The sequence below is a fragment of the Nelusetta ayraudi genome, unplaced genomic scaffold (assembly GCF_046127955.1).
Source record: "Nelusetta ayraudi isolate G7.1 ecotype Tasmania unplaced genomic scaffold, CSIRO-AGI_Nayr_v1 ptg000136l, whole genome shotgun sequence".
In the NCBI taxonomy this organism is placed as follows: domain Eukaryota; kingdom Metazoa; phylum Chordata; class Actinopteri; order Tetraodontiformes; family Monacanthidae; genus Nelusetta; species Nelusetta ayraudi.
In genome coordinates, this window is record NW_027466186.1 from 5,879,482 (window position 1) to 5,899,073 (window position 19,592).

At 47.0% G+C, this 19,592-nt stretch overlaps 2 protein-coding genes across 3 annotated transcripts; both read right to left on the bottom strand.

Moving 5' to 3' along the window:
- Positions 1 to 399: 399 nt before the first annotated feature.
- On the bottom strand, positions 400 to 5,655 carry slc50a1 (solute carrier family 50 member 1). Its single transcript, XM_076012616.1, has 6 exons — positions 5,462 to 5,655; positions 4,567 to 4,644; positions 4,365 to 4,488; positions 4,095 to 4,256; positions 1,135 to 1,254; positions 400 to 1,041 (listed from the first exon to the last, which is right to left on the bottom strand). Exons 1-6 carry the CDS (start codon positions 5,527 to 5,529, stop codon positions 934 to 936), a joined length of 660 nt encoding a protein of 219 aa, XP_075868731.1. The 5' UTR covers positions 5,530 to 5,655; the 3' UTR covers positions 400 to 933.
- A 1,815-nt stretch (positions 5,656 to 7,470) lies between these two features.
- efna1b (ephrin-A1b) lies at positions 7,471 to 19,201 on the bottom strand. Of its 2 annotated transcripts, XM_076012615.1 has the most exons (5): positions 19,049 to 19,201; positions 18,128 to 18,320; positions 9,755 to 10,050; positions 9,031 to 9,219; positions 7,471 to 8,939 (listed from the first exon to the last, which is right to left on the bottom strand). In XM_076012615.1, exons 2-5 carry the CDS (start codon positions 18,223 to 18,225, stop codon positions 8,812 to 8,814), a joined length of 711 nt encoding a protein of 236 aa, XP_075868730.1. In that variant the 5' UTR covers positions 18,226 to 18,320; positions 19,049 to 19,201; the 3' UTR covers positions 7,471 to 8,811. The 2 variants fall into 2 exon arrangements, with proteins under 2 accessions (XP_075868730.1, XP_075868729.1); XM_076012614.1 differs by lacking the exon at positions 19,049 to 19,201 and having other exon boundaries at positions 18,128 to 18,441.
- Between the last annotated feature and the right edge of the window lie 391 nt (positions 19,202 to 19,592).

Sequence of the window (19,592 nt, forward strand, 5' to 3'; positions counted from 1 at the left end):
TTACACAACCACTCCAATCACACTTCTCTCCACACATCTGCATGCAAGATCATTACTGACTGCATCCAAAACAAAAAATGTCCAAGCTCCAGCGTTTGTCCTTTACGATATGTCAGCACTTGGAAAGGTACATATTCACATGGCACGTTAAGTCTTTACATCCTTGAGAAGTTTAGGGTGGCTGCAAAAGACACAGCCGCCGCGTGACTTATGTCCATACTGCGGATAATAAGGAGGAGACAAGCAACAACTTTTTTGCAAACCAAACCGTTTATCTTCTTACCTCACATACAAAAGCTTAGAAAACGTATCCAGATCAATATACTTTGCCCAGAGTTGATCCCGTCGGTAACATATACATTTTATCAAAAAGACACAAAATATTAGGAAAATGATATGGATAAATAGAATTTACTTTAGCTAGCTACATGTTCCACCTGTGCCATGACGGCGATGCATAAATACAAACGCTTGTGAAATCACGTTCACAACAAATTATCAGGAGACATGATAAAAAAAATATATGTACTGCATTCTTCATTAGAGGAGAATCAGCTTGATCTCCACAAATTCTTTGGCTAACATCAGGAATAGAAAGATCCAAAGGAAAATCCGAAATTAGATTTCCGAGTGTCCCGACACACTGGGAGACAGGACACTTTACATGTGACCTTGGACAAGGATCTTTACAAGAAGGCAACTGATGGACACGGAAAATCAAGAGGCCGCTGATGCCACAACAGAAGAATAAAAGTAAAACCCAAGTAAGAAAGTTCATTTTTGACCCTCAAAACGATGACTCCCAGCAGCAGTTATTCGAAGGCAGTGTGTTCCACTCCAGGTAACCGTCTCTCTGTGGCATTAACTGGACCAGGGACTGGAGCTTCATGTTGGCCATTCTGCAAGTTGACAATAAGTTTTTTTCCCCCCTCCTCATATCGTTAAAGACTTGTAAGAGGGTGAGTCTTGGTTGGCAGATGCAAATTTCCAGAACAGAAAGAACCTAATGAGGCTGGTGATGATTCCTGGCAGGTTTGGGACCTGCGGTTTCATGAAAAAAAGAAAGAGCATTACGGACGACTGATTCTGCTGAATGTGATTGCAAAGATCGTTACGCAGGTGAGCTCGTCGTACCACGATGTAACAGTCATTCAGCTGGAGGCCGTAGAGCACCCACGATGTCGACGTCAACAAGGTGCTTACGGTCAGGGGGAAGGACAGACACTGCACGTTGCGAGTTCGCACCATTTCCATCTGCAAAGAAAAACAAAAGGAAAAACAAATTTAACCAAGATCTAGCGTTAGCAGTCAGTTATCAAATCAGCATCCCTTTAACATGAGCAGCATTCCCTTGGTGGTACGACCTGAGAAATCACTGTTTAAAAGTGCACACGTTTACTTCCCAACAATGTGTCCAGGGAGGCTGCGCTCACAATATTATTATTATTTTTTTTAACCCACACGACCATTCTGGAGTTTTACAGAGGGGAAGACTCTCACTCAGCACAGATACAATGAAAACCCACGCTGGTACAGCACTGATTGATGGTATTGTGTTGCCTAGTCCAGTCTGGAGAACATTGCAGTCCCAAAACACCACAACATGGTGTTCACCTTTTCACGACAACTCAGACTGATGAGTCTCCAGTACATCTTATAATTTTCTTCTTTGATGTGTTTTTTGTTACTGGCCACTTACTGAACACCAAATGGGTTTCCATTGTATTGACACTGGCTGGAAATCTCCCCCCTCCCCATTAAACTTCAGAGAGATACTGCATTGTTTTGTTCATAAAGTTGATCAGAATTGACCACAGCTGCAGTACACGGGCGACAGACAGCACGTTGCCTTTTTCAGATTTTGACCAAATCTATAAAGACAGCTTGAGAATTTTCTCCATCAGGGGAATAAAAACGTGACAAACAGACAGCGACAAAAACAGGAAGAGACAGGCGCGGAAAGAAAGGCAGGAAACTGACTTGGGGTCATTCGGGGCTCTGAGGCAGATGGGGGCGAGGCGACAAACAGGATAGTGGACAGCCAGAAGACGGGATGACTCAAAGAGATGAAAGGAAGGACGGAGAACAGGAGATTCGGTAAATAGTTGCGCCGGTCTGATTGTGGCAGTCTGCTCACCAGTTCAGAGAGAAGCCAGTGTGTGTGTGTGCTTTTATGTAGGTGCTGCACAACATTAAACCCTCTTTATTCGGCCGAAAAGAGATAAAAGTTGACAAAAAGCAACGAACCACTGACGATGCCGTCAATAACAGCCTGAAGCTGTGACTTTAACAGTGAAATGGTTTCCACCTCCCTGTTATGCACATATTGGAGGGAATGGCAAAATTTCTTTAAAAAAAAAAAAAAAAAAAGTTTGAACAAAAACTTAAAGTGACTATTAAATTATGCGGCAAGAATAAATGCACAAATAAGAAAAGACGGAAAAAAAATGTAGCAATGCTGAATATCTTTCTCTGGTCTTTCTGGTTCGTCCAGAATCCTTGACAGCGAGGCCCCAGCAACGTTCATGTTTTGGTTTGTGTTGACGTTGTTAACAGCCATGTCGAACATCAACTACTCGACTTGTCTGTTCAACCACAAGTGATTAAAAACAGCAGTCCGAAAATAACACAGAAAATAGTCAATTAAAAACATCATCAAAGATACTCCTATTAAACCTGCTGGTGAAATGTAGCAACAACATCAGAGGAAGGTTGTAACATAATTGACTAAACTCTCTATTACTATACTTTTATTTCTTAAGGGTAGAATATGTACTTAACTAACTTAACTCATTTATTATTAAGACAACTTTTTACACTTGACCTCTCATGTGTGATTACAAATATCAGCACTTTTTGATACTTATAATTTCCACTTTTCCAATCTCCACAGGTGTTGACCATAATGTAAAGCACGTAACAAAGCAAACAGGGAAAGTCAAGCGTCGGTAAAAGTGCCTGCCATCGGGTTTGGATACTGAACAGAGCTACTAGTGGCAACAGGTGGAAATGAACGAGGTGAAGGACTGCGGGGAGCGAGACTAGAAGGTCTGTTTTAAGTCATCGTGAGCTAATCTGGCACCTTCTACAAGTCAATTTCAAGGTTAGTGTTGCTGTTTTAATGCATTAGCAGCATGCAGGCCTGAGTTAGCGCCAGATTGTCTTTGGTTTTGTTTACAAAAAAAGGGGGGAATAATAAACCTCCGTTTGTTAACACTGCTAGAAGACTGCTTTTTGTCATAGAGCTGCGCTTGGCTAAGTTTAAGTAAATAGAGTAAAGAGTTCCGTGCCAAACACCCTGTAGGCTCCGTTGTGGTGCGGAACTAGTTCTTCATCTACAGTATGGAAACGCCTCCCAGAGAAAACAGACTCAGACAAACTTAAGAGTCAGTCTGAGTCTGAAGTAATTCTGTGCGTCTGTGTGTACATGACGGCATCTTTCAGGTTCATATTGTCACTCATGAGAACCCAGCGCTTTAATCACTTGGAGAAGTGCATTTTGTTTTGTATTTCACAAATTAGTATTGACCTGCAGCAAAATCCAGAATTCATCCTCGCTTTTCCTCTGTGCTAATTGTAAAAGTAAAGCACGCTACTTTGTGTCAAGAATTAATGTGCGTCTCAGAGGATTAAAAAAACTCTGGATCTGAATTTTTTCTTTTGACACAAGAATCTGACGTCACCGTTTGCGGTTTGGTGCGTTCAGGGATGCAATTCTGCAGCCTCTGTTTGTAACCATTTCAAGTTCCTGTTGCCTTTCTTTGGTCTCCAACCAGTCTGGCCATTCTGACCTCTGACCCCTGACATCAACAAAGCATTTTCCTCCAAAAAACTGCTGCTCACTGGTATTTTTTCCCCCTCTTTTTTTAGAGTGAAAATCACAGTGGTTCAGCAGTTTGTGAAACACTCAGAAACAACCCTGTCTGGGCTAAAATCCTTTCTTACAGATTCCCGACGCTCGCTTTGAACTTCACTGTGACGCCATTATGTGGATGAGCTACGTGTGTTAAAATGAGTGGCTGCTGGGTGTGTGCTTGTTGAGCAAACACAGGGCTGAGTTTTCGTCTGTGCACGTGCGTGTATATGAGCCCTACCAGGGACGACAGCGGCGACAGGTACATGGCGATGGTGACCACGCTGCAGGTGAAGCCCAGCTGGTTGAGACGGGTTTCCCCCTCAGTGAGGAACACGCCGAAGTAGAGCCAACCGCATGTCAGGATCAGGCCCATCATCATCACATGGGACAACACCATTTTCTGCAACGCGCACACACACACGCGCAGAAACACACACAGACACGAGCAGGTGTTCAGAGGCAGGAGATGCGCTGTGATGAAAAAAACAAAAGCTGTGCAGATGCCAACCTTATTATCGCTGTAGTTGAAGAAGACGAGGATGTACAGGATCTGCAGCTGAGCTCCGATGGCGTTGACCACCTCCAGCGTCACGTCCGTCTTCAGAATCCCATAATACAACCAGCCCAGGTTGCTGCGAAAACAAACAAACAAGCGTTGACATGATCTGAATACACACTGCACCCATTAATACACGCAAACGCACACTTACTTGAGGCACGTCGTGAGGAAAGGGAGAAACTGGATGTTTTCTGTGCTTTTGGACTGTTGCATCTTTTTCAGGTCCGACCTGTGGAAACAGGACAAAGAGACAAAGGGAGAGAGAAGCTGGATGGTCAGATTGTAAAAAACAACAAAAAAAAACTAACTAAGTGTGGCAAGGCGCAGAGGGCCCGGGCGGGCTTCCAACCCCAGACTCCCGGGTAATAGCCACGCGCCCTGTGGCCAAGTAGCCAGGGCGCATGATCTATTGGATGCATAGTGACACGACCGCCACTGTCACACAAGGAATAAATAAATACATGTTTGGCCGCCTGGTTGCCGTCGACCAGGGCTGGGCAAACTGTTTGACTGGTGGGCCACGATGGGTTGTCAAATATGACGGAGGGGCCGGAACAGGAGCAGATGGATGGAGTGTTTTGGCGACCCACCTCACAGGGGCTAATATATATCATGGGATATGTTGAAAATGTGCTTTAATGTCAATTGAATTTTAAAAAAGCATCGCAGCACAATATGTTGTTGGGTTTTTTTTTTTTTTACGCTGCACGGTATTTACTCCACTATTGAAATGACTTGAAACAATTAAAGAAAAGAATGAACAACAGCTATTTTATTACTTACTTACTATTAATATAATCTTAAAGTTCGGCGGGCCCAATTAAAAAGCTTAAAATACCGTATGTGGCCCCGGGCCGTAGTTTGCCCATGCCTGCCATAGACATGCTGTCTGACTGTGACATTTTCGAACTAAAGTCAGACCAAACTTTATGATTCTGAGAGGGCAGCATGTAACACGGAGCTTCCTTCGATGCTTCATTAAGCCGTGTTTCTCCCTGAATGAACAGCAACCCCCCCCCCCATCATAGCAGCATGAAACAACTTACAGTCCAGTCGAAAACATCCCGATCGTAAACACGATGCAGGCCCATGATAGAAGCTGCAGCCACTCCATAGAAGAAGAGAGAAACGGCAATGAAACACAAGCCGGTCGATTGTTTGATGCTCAAAACTGGTAGAACAAAAAGCAGCAATTGACAACACTGACGTCGTCCTCTCGCTACGTTTCCGTGTTTGCAGTCAGCGTACAGACAGACTCTGCGCGCTGATTGGCTACGCGTTGAAACAGGTGGGGCGGGTCCGCTCCAATGAGGGGGTGAGACGACAGCGGACGTGGGCTGTGACGTCAACACGTTGGAGGACGCTCTCAAGAGGCGCGCTTCTTCAGGTTCAGCGCCGCTGTCTGTGTTGCTGGACTTTCCAGGCGTCGAGCGACCTTGTGAATAAAGAGATTCATTTGAGTTTAAACTACACAAAGACTTCATTGTTTTATGAAATCAGAGAAAAAGGTCGAATTTGTCAGTAGTGTTTTCTTCGGCATTATATTTTTAGTTTGAGGGTAATGTATCATATGTAGGCATGGAGTGATTTTTTTCCCCCCAAGGATATACCATGCACTCCAATAATAGAAATATATGACAGATTCCATGTTCTGCACACAACCTGATAATACCTGATTATAGACAATATTTTGAACCTACCGGAGACAAGAGTGGTTCATCTCAACTTTGCTCCTCTTTTTCGGAAGTGCATGGTAAAATAATAAACAAACTGTTTTCCTTCTTTCCTTTAATTTGCACTTTAAAGTTAAATCTTTGTCCAGAGCTTCAATTTCTCAATAAACGAAACAGAATGCTCCTTTTTGAATACTGGTTATTTTTGTTGCCTTTCAAAACATGACACATGACAAGACAAAGTTAACAACATTAGCGCAACGCAAATAGTTTGTGCTCCATTGAATTTGACGCATTGCTGTTCATATTGCAGGTGCTTGTCTGTACATGCATAAAAAAATACCACCTATCACAACAAGTGCTGAACGTCTGAAAGTAGGACATCAGAGTCCATTTCTTTCTTTGCAGTTGCACAGCCACTGCTGACCTGCAGCCTGTGCGGCATATTTCCTGTATGTCACTGCGTTTCATCGATGTTTGCACATTGCTGGATGACTTCATCTGTACCTGAGCACGAATAGCTGGTGCATTCGAATAACGGGTCTGCGACGCACCAACACACTTCACTGAACTATGCCCATACGGTACGTGGGAGCATGTGACCAGCATCTGTAGGGAACTCATAAATATGACGCGATTATGGAAAAGCAAACAGCTGAGTTTCATGTCCTGCCCTCTGAGTGCATATGTTGTGTGACTTAACACAGCGCAGTGACTTCTGACACGCCACTGTGCAGACAGATGTTCAGCTCTCCCTTTCAGAGAAGGCACGCACGGCGGCGAGAGAACAGAGCGAGAGAGTGACACCTTCACACTTCGTCGTCAGATTGCCCGCAGGGCCTCTCCTCATTCACTCGTTCCCTCTTGCTCTTGGTTCTCGGGTGTTTGGTTTTCTAGCGGTGAAATCCAGGCGGGAGCAAGAGATTTCGCCGAGGATGAAAGACGACAGAGAGGCCAGAGAGCAGCACATCAGAACGAGGGCTTGTGAGCAAACCCGAGACTGGAAAAAGTGGAGCCTCACAGGAGAGATGTGAGCGGGCTGGAGATGGATGGGCTCGCCAGAACTTTGCATCAAAACCTCAATGACGTCAGTTGAATGTCAACATCCAAAGCAATAGAGAGCAAATGAGCTCACCTCTCTGAAAAAGGTGGCACCGTTTATTTTGTTATTCACAGTGTAATATTCTGGTTCATTGTGGGTTGTTCCCACTAACTGAGGTTTCAAGATGACGCCTCTCTTGGATCCAGTCGTCATTACATACACTGCATAGTGCATATTGTCTCTATAGTTTTAAAAATGATTGGTAGCCGTGTATGTTTCACCCCCATTTCTTTCAGGTCGGCCAGGTGTCATTCCACCAGAGATGACAAAGAAGACAATGTACATCACTTTTCTTTTTAATTTCACATCTTAAAACAAGTTTCTTAGAATTGTCTCTATGTACAAATACACAACATTTACAAAATGAAACAAGTTGAACAAAAAAAAATAAAAAATACAAAAACACAACTGCAAAATGCTTGATGGGAAGTCCTTTCAGCATGAGGTTTAACAACGTGCGAGTGGGATAACATCTCAGCCAGTGTACCATGATACCGTCAACACAGATTTAAAAAATTAAAAAAAACAACAACAAAGAAGCCAGAGGGATGATAATTGTTGGTAAACACTGAAACACACTGCGTTTACGAAAGATAAAAGCAACATTGCGATACCGTATCTTTGGATGAGAATTATGAGAAGTTGTGTGTGTACTTTTTCATGTTGAGAAAATGCAGTGCGTTTCTGAAAAAAAAAGAAAGCTCACCACCCTCTCGGACTGTCAATGTTGGTAGACAAACTACAAACTGTTGTTCGGTGGCTCTTGTAAAAAAAACAGTCGTTTATGGAATACAACGTGAAATAAAAATAATGAGCAACTTGAAAAAGATGAATTTTCCCATTTAATATACTGCGTGAGCAAAGAAAGGCATCGCTTGAGTTCTGGAGGGTATCAATGAGCACAAACGTCAGCATTTGTATGTGTTGTGAGTGTCACAGTGGAGTTTAAACAGGTAGGGAGTTGAATGCTACACAAAACACAAAAACTTGAGAGAGACGCTACATAGAGTTTCGTCTGGAGGCAGCTAACGATGTCTCCAAGACGCTGAATGAACAATGACGTCTGTACATGTAAAAAAAAAAAAGGAGAAAAAAACGACACTTGCAGATGAGCAGTTGCACAAAGTGGATTTGTACCAACGTAGGAGGATGAAGACGACGTCGTCCTCTTGTCAGTGTCAGTGTGATTATGAACCATCCAACTATTTGTCATCATTTACCTTTTTAGCTTTGTTCATCGCTGAAGAAAAATGTGCATTGCGTCTTTTTTTTTATTTTTTATTTTTTTTAAATGAGAATTGTCCAACTCATTATAAATACAAAACAAAACAATGAAGTCTTCTCGTCTTCTTCTTTGGAATGATCAACGTTCCACATCCACGCACACAAACACACCAAAACACACACTGACATCATTGTCCATGCTGGTAGAAAAAAATCAAACAAAAAAACAAAACAATATGCATATACATATATATATATATATGTATATACATATATATATATATATATATATATACATATATATATATATATATATATATATATATATATATAAAACCTCTGTTCAGTGTCCATGGCCCCCAATGACCAGCATTGAGAAGTGTCTCTGTCGTGGGCATTAGCCGCTGCGTAGCATCAGAGTTAATAAAATGGGGATCAAGCAGAAGAAGAGTGAGGAGGAGAGCAGCCGCGGTGCTGAGTTTCCGATGCTCCTCTGAACATTTGGCTCCATCACAGCAGGGTCATCTGAGGGGAGACAGATAAGAGAGGAGTCAGGGTTGGATTTCATCACTCGCTCAACTTGGAAAGGCGAAGAAAAAAAAAAAACAACGCTCACCTGCTGGGAGCCTGTTGGAGGGGTTGTGAACCCCACCGGAGCCGGGAGGCATGGATTTTCCTCCGTCCACGCTCTTTCCGCTATGTTCCTCCTTGGATTTCTCGTGGTGGTTCCTTGAGGGAGACTTGTGGCCGGCTACGTCCACCCTGAGGCGAAGACAGTCCTGGCCGTGGTGGTGTATTGGCTTCGCTGTTGCGGGGAACACAAACAAATATGCAAGAAAGGTTTAATATTGGGCAAACGATTAAGTGTTTCAATGTAATTCATTCACCAAGGACGGCACAACAACAAATATCAGCTGAATCTGAATCTGTTGTGCAGTTGAATATAAATGTTGATCATATTTTAGAGAACCTTAGCTTTGGAGTCACTCTGGTTAGTTCAGTCCAAATTATTGTTGCAACCTTTCCATTTTTGCAAAATTACTAAACAAATCTATTGTTTCATTAATGAAAAAAAAAATGTATTTTAAATTTTTACTTGAGTACATTTCAGAACCTGCACCTTCTTACTTTAACTTTAGAAGGAGTTGAGAATCGTGCTTTTACAAAAAGCGCTATTACTGAACCAGGTTGTTTTGGTGCATGTAGGTCTAGATCTAGAGCTGCAACCACTGGAACAGGCCATCAGCTGGATGAAATGGATCTTTTGCCATGGTGCGTTCACTCGAAAGTCGATCCAGCAAGGGATTTTTGACAAACATTTGGGATCTTTGGATACTTACAGATATAGTAGTAGCTCTCTCCCTGTCGGAACTCCTTGCCCAGGGTGAAGGGGGTGAAGCGCTGGAACTTCTCTGAGAACTTCTCGGGCGCGTGGGGGGCGAAGGGCCGCGAGCACTCCCAGCGCAGCTGGTCGAAGGAGCGCGGCTTGCACACCTCGTAGTCCTCCTTCTCCACCATGTAGAGCACGTAGCGCTCGGCAGCGTGCGACGCCACCTCGCCGTGGGCGTAGTGCGGGCAGATGATGTCCAGGTAGTCGTTGATGTGAACTTCCACCGAGTACTCGTCCCACAGGAACCTGCAGGGGAGGAGAGAGGAGACAGAGAGGAGGAGGTTACAGACGGCTGTTCAGGTTTTTTTTTCATCTTTAAAAGAAAAAGAAAAAGGGTGAATAAAAGGGAAGGTTGTGTTCTTCACACACGCCCTGGCAGCCAGGCTCTGACAGCACACCAGGCAGGAATAATAAGGATCAGCGATCACTGACTGGAGTCACGCACAGCAACAGAAAACAAACTTTACCAGGCAGGTTGAGCTGCTCAGGTGGGGCGGAGACCTTTGTTCGTATTTATTTCGACTTGTTTTTCTGACTGGGACGGAAGTTGAAAAAGCCTGATTGGACCAGACTTGTTTTCCAAAAAAAGAAAAATGAAAAAAAGAGACACACCTCTAATCTCATAAAGCTCAGCGTCCATCCCACTCGCACACACCTCTCCTGTCACGCAGCTCAGCTCGGCTCCGGCAAGCCTTTTTTTTTTGTTTTTCTTCAAGCAATCGAAACCGTTTGTGTTTTTTTTTTCCACCTGGTTTTCCAAGAGCCGCACGGTTGGTTCCCCCCGCCCCCTTTTTTTTTTCTTCCAATCTGTGATTTAGGACACGAGGTGGAGACAGCCAGACTGTTGCCCTCGTTCTCCTCTTTTCATCTTTGCCTCCGTTTAGTTTTATGGCTCTTTCTTCCTGTCTACCCCTCCTCGCCCCCCTGCCACCCTCCAGCCCCTCCCTCGGTTCTGGACTCTGACTGGAGTCAACGGTGAAGCTCGTAGAGACGATCACTTATTCACAAAAACAAAGGGGCCTTTTCAGCGGGCGTGTCGCCGCAGCGGCAGGAGTTAATCAGCAGCTCCAGCGCAGTGAATGGACGATTCAACGTGAGAGGTGAACAAACTAACCCCAACCTGAAGGACCGGGTTGGGTCGGGTCACGCCCAATTATTTCCTCCCCTCCAGCGGCGGCAAACACGAGGCCGCCCGTGTTTACTACCGTGCAGTTTGGCCCACGGCGGCGTTCACAAACTGACCAGATTACAGCCTGTAATCCTGGGATTCAATCTGCATTGTTGTCCGACATGTGGTCTGCAGTGAGAGTGACAGGAGCACGAGGAACATCAAAGGGTGGGAGACCGGGGGGAGGGAGGGTTGTTGTTGTGGTGGTGGCTCCTCCTGTTTGGATCCCCACCACCACCATCACCCCTCCACACCGAGACACAGTGGCTCCACGCTCGGACCTCTAACCCCCCTTCCCCTCCCCTTCCTGCCTGTGTGTGTGGATCAGTCCCCCCTGGTCTACCTGTCAAAACACGCTTTGTTAGTGCGCCGCAGCCCCACCGCCTGCTATCCAGGGCTAACTGGAGGATCACTGTAGTGTTGCAGTACTCCAGATTGGTCTTGGCTTTTTAAGGGTCTCGGTCTCGTCTTGGACTCGTAGGCATTTTCACTCTGTCACGTCTCGAACTGGACGGACTCGGGATTTTTGATCAAGACCAGTCAAGACTCAGCCAACACTGTAATAACACGATAATTACATCGTTACATTGGCAAAGCAGCAAAATGATTAAAAGACACCTTGCTGAAAAGAGAAGTTGCTGTTCCATTTAGAAGCAAACTACTGGTCATTTTTTTCTTGTTATTTTTGGTAATTGAAGGTTTTTAATCCAACTGAGCGAGTGCAGGTGTTTTGCTTCTTCTGTTATTTTTTCGGCCAAGCACACACTGCGACGGACGCCTTCGGCCACCTAATTGGTCGAGTCTCGCTTTCATCCATTTTCTTTGAGCCTGCGGGATAAATGGTAGCAACCCCCCTAACTCCAACCACCAAAGCCTTTAACTTTTTTTCTCCCCACTTCATGTGAGAGTTCGCGGCCTGGCTGACCTCGGCGCGTAGGCACACACTCGCCAACAAAACACACTCTGTTGCTAATTTCATTCACAGCTCCCGTTTTAAAGAAAACTGCCTTCATCTCCTCAATCAGCCCCTTCCTCCTCCTCCTCGTCTCGTCCACCACTCTGGCTAATTAAAAGCTGTTAGGGGTCTGGGGCCAACATGTTCCCCAGGAAAAAAAAGGAGGCGGAGGAATGAATGGGATGTAATTATAGCCTTTGGCTATAGGGGCCCCCCCCCTCACAACCCTGCAACTCAGTGGCAGCTCCCCTCCTGTGGAGCTTTCACTTGTTGATGGGTGTTAAATGTGTACTGTGGTGCGGGTCAGAGGGGGGGCTTTTAGCAGTTGAAACAAGTTCCCCACATTTGTTGATGCTGGAATTAGTCTTAATGTCCCCTGCGGGTTGTGTTATCTTTAAGTGAGCCAGTCAAGGAGCTGCAGGACCAGAGTCCTTGGACAAAGTTTTTTCCTTCCCCTGCCAGTGCAAACTGTGTTTTTTCCCTCCTTCATCCACTGAGCTGCCGCCGCCGCTGACAGACATCAGAGAGAGTGACAGTTGTGCTAACAGCGGATGGCTGTGTAGCATGTGAAAGGCGGGAGAACCAGGTGTTCAGAGCCGTTGTTGTTGCGGACCTACTTTTTCGACGTGGCCTCGTCTCCCGGCGCGATGATTTGTCTCCATGTGTGCACGTGTGTGTGCATGTGTGTGTGTGTGTGTGTGTTGTTTTCATTGGAGAGCGATTCTCTGAAGACTCTTATTCAGGGCGTCTGGTGCCCCGGGCTCCTGAGCACATCTGTTTATCGAGGACCTACTGGAGCTTCTCAAGAGTGTCTGCGCATGTGTGTGCATGTGTGTGTGTGTGTGTGTGTGTGTGTGTTTCCTTGCATGCGATAGAGGTGTGGGTAAACAGCCAAGGTTGAAGGTTGCTGCGGTCCCTCTTCCTCTCAGTTGCAAAAAGGTCATTTCTCACCGAGAAGCGACTCCAGGTTGTGCGTCACTCTGTCCTCAGTGTGTGTGTGTGTGTGTGTGTGTGTGTGTGTGTGCGCGCGCGTGCATTTGTGGCCTCGGCGCCAGAAGAAGTGGATGTAAGTGAGCTTGTCCTTGCACTGCTCTCCCACCTCGTCTAATCCCTTTCTCTTTTTTTTCTCCTTGTCAGACTGACCGCCCCCCCCCCACCCCCCCCACCTCCCTCTCCAACTCCCCCACTGAGCCTCGCTGGCCCTCCGGCTCTGACCACTGACACAGGGACTCGGGTCTCTTTGCCGTCCCACCGGGGGAGCGGTTCAAGCTGGCAGCGATGGGGGTTGAGGGGTCGGAGGTCAGGGTCGCAACTTGGAGCGCGCAGAGTCTGAGTCAGCAGAGGAGACGTTTGGGACACACACACACACACACACACACACACACACACACACACACACACACACACACACACACACACACACACACACACACACACGCGGTGCAAGTCAGCACCACTGAAACACTAAACAGATGCGTGCGGCCCCAGAGCCGCTCGTTGGCTCTGCAGGTAATCGGTAGTGAGTGTTGGGCTGGAATGCTGGCGAGGAGGCGGGCGGCCGACACCTAATACCCTATTAATTTGTTGCGGTGTGGCAGATTCACACCCTGCGCTCACAAGACGAGCTGTCATCGGTTCTGGCGGCTTCAGCCGCTCGCCAGTGGGACGGGCCGCCATTATCGCCGCCGAAACGCTCTTTCTTTGTCAGTACATTGATTCTGCCTCGGTGTCTCCACACAGTGTGAACTCGTCTTTCTTCCGCTGTGACTCCAGTTCCCCTCCAGAATCCTCTGGGGGGATGTATATCTCAAAATGGTCAGCGCCACTTTTTCTGACTTATTCAACTCCAAGCGTCTCCCCCCTCCCTGCATTCATCCATCACTGTCCCCTGGCTCCTCCCTCCGTCTGCCTCCCCTTTTATTCTGCCCCCCGTATCATCCCATCCCCCCACCCCCTGCCCCTCTATTGGCCCCCGTCTTTTTAAACTCCGACATAATATACCGCAGCTCTTCATGGAGGCTAATTTCTCAACACAAATCCCTTTCTCCAGTTCACCCTGTTCTCACCCGACGCCTCCTTCCTCCTCCTCCTTGCCCCCTTAGGCCCCTTTCACCCGGCCTCCTTTTTGTAGCCTCCCATTCTGCCCATGATAAATAGAGAAATGTGGTATCATGCTTGGTTCAATATGTTGGGGGAGGTCAAAGGGAGTTAATCTGTGTGCCTGTGTCTGTCTCAAAGCAGCTTAAGTAGCTTCTTATGCCTCGCCGCTGTATATTCAGCCTCTCTTTAAGCACAAAAATTAAGTTATAGAATTTATTTAGAGCAAACATGATGCCAGACAGACATCTGCTGCTAATCCAGCCCCTTAGAGGGCGACCGCGAGCCAATAAGTGGACGTCGATGGAGAGGTATGCCTGAAATGCAATGAATGAGCCGTGTACACACACACACAAGCACGCGTGCTTGCCCACACATACTACGATAACACTGTTGGCGTAAGCGCGGCCTCTCCGGTGCGAGCAGAGCTGTCCACTCCTGGTGGAAAACTACTGGGGCAGCGAACAGAGGAAGGTCTGTGAGAAAGGAGGGGGGGGGTAGTGATGGTGGGAGGGGGAGGAAGTCTGGAGCGCTGATAAGGAAGCGAGAGGAAGAGCAGAGTGAAAAACAAGAGGTACATGGACACCATGATGGGATGGGGGGGTCAGGGGGGGTCCAGACCCGACGTACAGATAAGCTATACACTGCCTTTCATACACAGGCTACATTCCCCAACATTCCCAGCTGTTCCTGGGTGCAATGATGCACACAAGGTATGCACGTACACCTATAAGCGTGTTAGGTAAGGGGACGGTTGGGTCGGACCAAATGTTCGGGATTCATTGGAAAAATGATTGAAAGTGTTCTAGTTTCATTGATTACTCTGAGGTTAAAGGGACGGATCCCATCTGGAGCAGAGGAGATAAATCACCGGTGACAAGTACAGGTTGATTTGGCAACCTATACATATCATTTTGCCCAATAACACACACACACACACACATGTATTGTATGAACGCGTGCGCGCGCGCACACACACACACACACACACAGGCTATAGAGAACATAGCGTAATGAAACAGAACGTTACATCACAGGATCAGATCGGGAAAAATATATATTTAGAACGGACAGCCAGAAGGGTTGATGGTTTTGTGTCTATGGGTCAGATGGTCAGATTACAACCCGTCTGTAATCTATGTTAGTGTGTTCTCATTCTGCTGAGATTAAGAGGCCCTGCGAAGCGGCGGGAACACGGGCTGGTCGGCGGAGAGGAGATGATGAGCGCAGAGAAGCAGAGAAAAAGAGACAAATATTGATATGTAACAATGATTTTTTTTTGGGGGGGGGGGGGGGTGTTGGGAAGAGGTGGGGATGTGACTTCAGACCCCCCTCCTCTCTGCCATGCTTGGGGGCCGCTGTGCTTGTCAAGGCAGGCCCGGGCGGCCTCAATAACAGCAGAGGCAGACGGCCGGGATAAACACAATATTACGTTACGCCGAGGTCCTAAAAGGGACATTTAGACGTAACCAAGGCTACTAATGGAGAGACGGAGGAGGCAGGCACACGGGGAGAGCCGAGACGAGACGAGACGAGAGGGAGTTTGGTTTTGTTTGTCGAGAGCGACCACATCTGTGCCAGGAAGACGCAAGAGAGGGAGATGCGAGACGAGGCGCGAGGGGAGGAAGAAGGATGGAGGAGCGGTGAGGGCCGGCAGCCAGGCTGGGAGGAGAGGGAGAGGAGTGAAGACGGGGAGAGGAGCGGACGGGTACGGTGAAGAAACACACACACACAAACACGCAGCTGACCGAGTCCAGTATAGTAACAGCAGGACGGAATGCTGGCTGCAGCTAATATTAACTCCTCCTCCTTCCTCACCCTTCTCCCCCCCCCCTCCCCAAAGCGTGTGTAACTGTGACTCACACGTCTCGGTCGAGCCGCCTACGGTAACGGCCACTCCTTGTTTTATTTTGACATTGAGACGTGCACGCGGGCAGGCGCACAAACAAGCTGGAGCGGTGTTCGAGTCAACAGCAAAAACAGCAAAAAAACAAAAACAAAAAAACAAAACCCTTGCAGTTTGAGGAAGTGGAGCCGGGTGTTAGTTACTCTGTCACTACACTACGCACGCACACACACACACACACACACACACACACACACACACACACACACACACACACACACACACACACACACACACACACACACACACACACACACTTCTGTCTCCTCACATGATGAACATGAATGGGCAAACTGCTGCCATCTGGTCACCGTCTTCCCCACTGAAGACAAATCACCGCTGCTGGCAGTCACACTGCCACTCACTCAGCATCAATTATTCCCCTGAAGCCCCTCTGATGGATCAATGTTCTCCCTCCAACAGGTGACTGATAGATCACCGGGGAGCCATCAGTGGCAGGTGGCGAGAAACAAGATGATGAATTCAAGACAAGGCGGAAGATGTCTTCCTGAAGTGTGTGTGTGTGTGTGTGTGTGTGTTTGTCTGTGTGTGTAGGTTGGCAGATTACAGTTTCATCTCCATCCGTCCTCCTGCTCCGGATCTCCCTTTCTGAGAAAACTTAATTTTTTCCCCCCACAGTGAGAAGCTGCTCTGGGATCAGCGGATCTGCACAATCGAACGACAAGCGTGGCCACACATTGTGTGACGAGCCTCAAAGTTTCTTTTCTGCCTCTGTTGGGGTCTATGTTTAGCCATCTAGCGAGAGGGGATTAGCGCTGAATTATGATTTTTTTTTTCTCTCTCTCCCTTCCCCTCACCACCCCCTCCTGGTTATACAACTTCTGTTTGACAGCAGAAATAGTGCAGGGCTGGATTAGAGGAGGCAGACAGCAAATCTGACAATTAGAAGCGCGCTCTCTCTCTCTCTCTCTCTCTCTCTCTCTCCCTCACTTTTTTTCCCCCCTCACTGAAAGTTGCTCCACTTCCCTGATCCAAAGCCAACGGTGTTTTCCACTCATCTCCTCTCCTGCTCCTGGTGACTCAGGTGCACCTGGGGCAGGTCAGCACCAGGTTACTGAGTCACTAATGGACCAACCCATGACACAAGAAGCAGCCAGTGACGACAGAACTTCCAATTTATTTGAGGGTAATTGTTGTTCTCGCTGCCGCAGCCATTTTTAAAGCCCTCACGTCTGTTGCCATTCCTAAAGGGCAATTAGAGAGCCGGTAATGCAATCAGGACATTGGACTAAAAGGCCATATTGGCTTCTTGCCAGTGTTGCGGGTTTTAATCGACCTCTCCGGACAACAAGAGGAGCTGGATGGATGGCGGCTGTGCGAGGTGGAGGGGCTTCTGTTCCTGAAAAATCATACTCTCCCCTTCCTCGGCCTCGATCGCGCTAAAAGCTCAATAAATAGCGGCGTGATGGTCCGCCGGAGTTGGAATCGATTGAGTGGCCAGATAGCGATCGTGAGGTCAGGTAGGGAACAAATAGATATAGAAGGAAAGAGGAGGCTCAATTAAGACACGCGTCCCTTAGTCTTAAACTCTCTCTCTCTCTCTCTCTCTCTCTCTCTCTCTCTCTCTCTCTTTCTCTCTCTCTCTCTCACACACACACACACACACACACACACACACACACACACACACACACACACACACACACACACAGGGCCAAGTTCATACTTGTCGGTCTATTTTCTACTATCAGACCATGTCTGCGTCTGTCTGTGCGTTGCGGTTAAATATAGTGGTGGATCCCCCCGCACTGCCAGCCGACAGCCGGCAGCCGCCCGCACAAGATACGCTCGGCTCGGGCTCATCTCCAAAACCTGTTGGGCGCGTTTCAGGATGAACCGCGCGGCGCGCAACGAGGATTATTGAATGGAAACAACAACAACAACAACAACAACAACAACAACAACAACAACACCAGCAGGGGTGTGATCGTGCCTATCAGCTTGTGTGACCCAGAGGCAGACAACGGTGTGAGGGGCATCTCAAGTTCGCGCCTCCCTGTTACCCGTCCCGTGAACGCACCACCATACATAAACACACGGGAACAGAGGATGTAGCGGTGGTAGTGGAGGAGAGCGCACAAAACTTCCAGAGCGTACACACACACACACACACACACACACACACACACACACACACACACACACACACACACACACACACACACGGTGCACTTACTTGGGGTTCGAGCTGTTCCAGTAGACGCTGTGTCTCTCCGCGGAGACGAAGCACGCCGCGATGCTGAACGCCATACACAGCAGACACAGCAAATCCATAGCTGCTCCTCTCCGATCAGTCAGTCGGTAGGGAAGGAAGGAAGGAAGGACGGAAGGAAGGAAGGAAGGAAGTAGGCGAGCAGCAACGCTTTAAACTGAGTAAACAGACGCAGGAAAAACAGAACCAAAGTCGTTTCAGGTTCGCAGCGAACGATGATCAAAGTTTCTCAGCAGAGAGATTCTCCCTCCAGTGTTCCAAGTCCCGTCTGACTTGCGGAGCCGCTGCTTGTGTGTTTTGAGCGGAGTTGGCCACGCCCCCTCCTGCCGATTGGACAATAGGGCGCCCAATTCCAATCAGAAAACCACAAAAACAACCTATTCTAATACCTGCGGACTATAACGTCGTAAAATAATAATAATAATAATAATAATAATAATAATAATAATAATAATAATAATAATAACTGGAAAAATATGATTACAACACACCCTGATATATCAAATTGGTGAAACAAGGAAATTACAAACGACAGGAATCGGATACGATTTTCTTTCTTTTTTTTTTTTTTAAATCAACTACTGCTTCAAAAAAAAAAAAAAAAAAAAAAACTTGATTGTCTGGTTTGGCTGAATGTCCCATGTCTAAAAATAGGCCCCACATTAGAATCCCACCCCACAGCTGTACCAACACATACACTTATATAATTGTGTGGTGTTTATTTGTGTTGTTCAACTTGTGATTGTAGGTTATTGTGTCGCAACACCGCAATGTTCTGTTGTGTTGTGCTGCCATTGTCTAGTGACACGCAGTGTGTCGCAACACGCTGCATTGTGTTGACTTGTTATTATGCACTGTGATGCAGTTTTGTCGACTGGTTATTACCTTGTTTATTCTTCCGGGCTTGAAAAAAGAGGGACCTTAAAGTCGGTTTCTGGATCAGTGCAGTGAAAGCCCAATGTGTCGTCTCCTCCTGTTTCAAAATTGAACTAAAAAATGAACCCAAAGAGCAATATGGCTCCTTAATGAATTAAACACCAGGAGTTTAAAGCTATTAATCCCTCCACAAATGGTTAAATAGCTCATAGATGAAAGCAAATAGATTGAAGGGACTTTGGTGTATTCTCTGCAGGGACTCTGGTGTATTCTGTGCAGGACTTTGTCATATTCTCTGCAGACTTGAGCAGGATTGTGTCCACACAGGCACTCTTGTCAGATAAAAAAGACTTATTACCGCCTTATCTGGAAGTCTGATCTAGTAGTCTCCTCTTTGGCGCTTCCCCAGACAGGTGACTTTCGAAAACAACTTTGCAGATGAAGCGGATAAAGTCCAGACCGCCGGGTGTCGCTGGGATCGTGGCCCCAGCAAGTGTCTCCCCCTTTGGGCATTGGAGGGAGCCCGGCCTGGGTTTAGCTGGTTCTGGACGCC

Excerpts from the sequence above, each read along its gene's own strand:
- slc50a1 (XM_076012616.1), bottom strand. The coding sequence starts at position 5,529 with ATGGAGTGGCTGCAGCTTCTATCATGGGCCTGCATCGTGTTTACGATC. Across the intron at positions 4,257-4,364 it reads TCAACTACAGCGATAATAAG|AAAATGGTGTTGTCCCATGT; the intron begins GTTGGCATCTGC and ends TGCGCGTTGCAG. Across the intron at positions 1,042-1,134 it reads TGAATGACTGTTACATCGTG|GTCCCAAACCTGCCAGGAAT; the intron begins GTACGACGAGCT and ends ATGAAACCGCAG.
- efna1b (XM_076012615.1), bottom strand. The coding sequence starts at position 18,225 with ATGGATTTGCTGTGTCTGCTGTGTATGGCGTTCAGCATCGCGGCGTGC. Across the intron at positions 10,051-18,127 it reads TGGAACAGCTCGAACCCCAA|GTTCCTGTGGGACGAGTACT; the intron begins GTAAGTGCACCG and ends CCTCCCCTGCAG. Across the intron at positions 8,940-9,030 it reads CTCCAACAGGCTCCCAGCAG|ATGACCCTGCTGTGATGGAG; the intron begins GTGAGCGTTGTT and ends GTCTCCCCTCAG.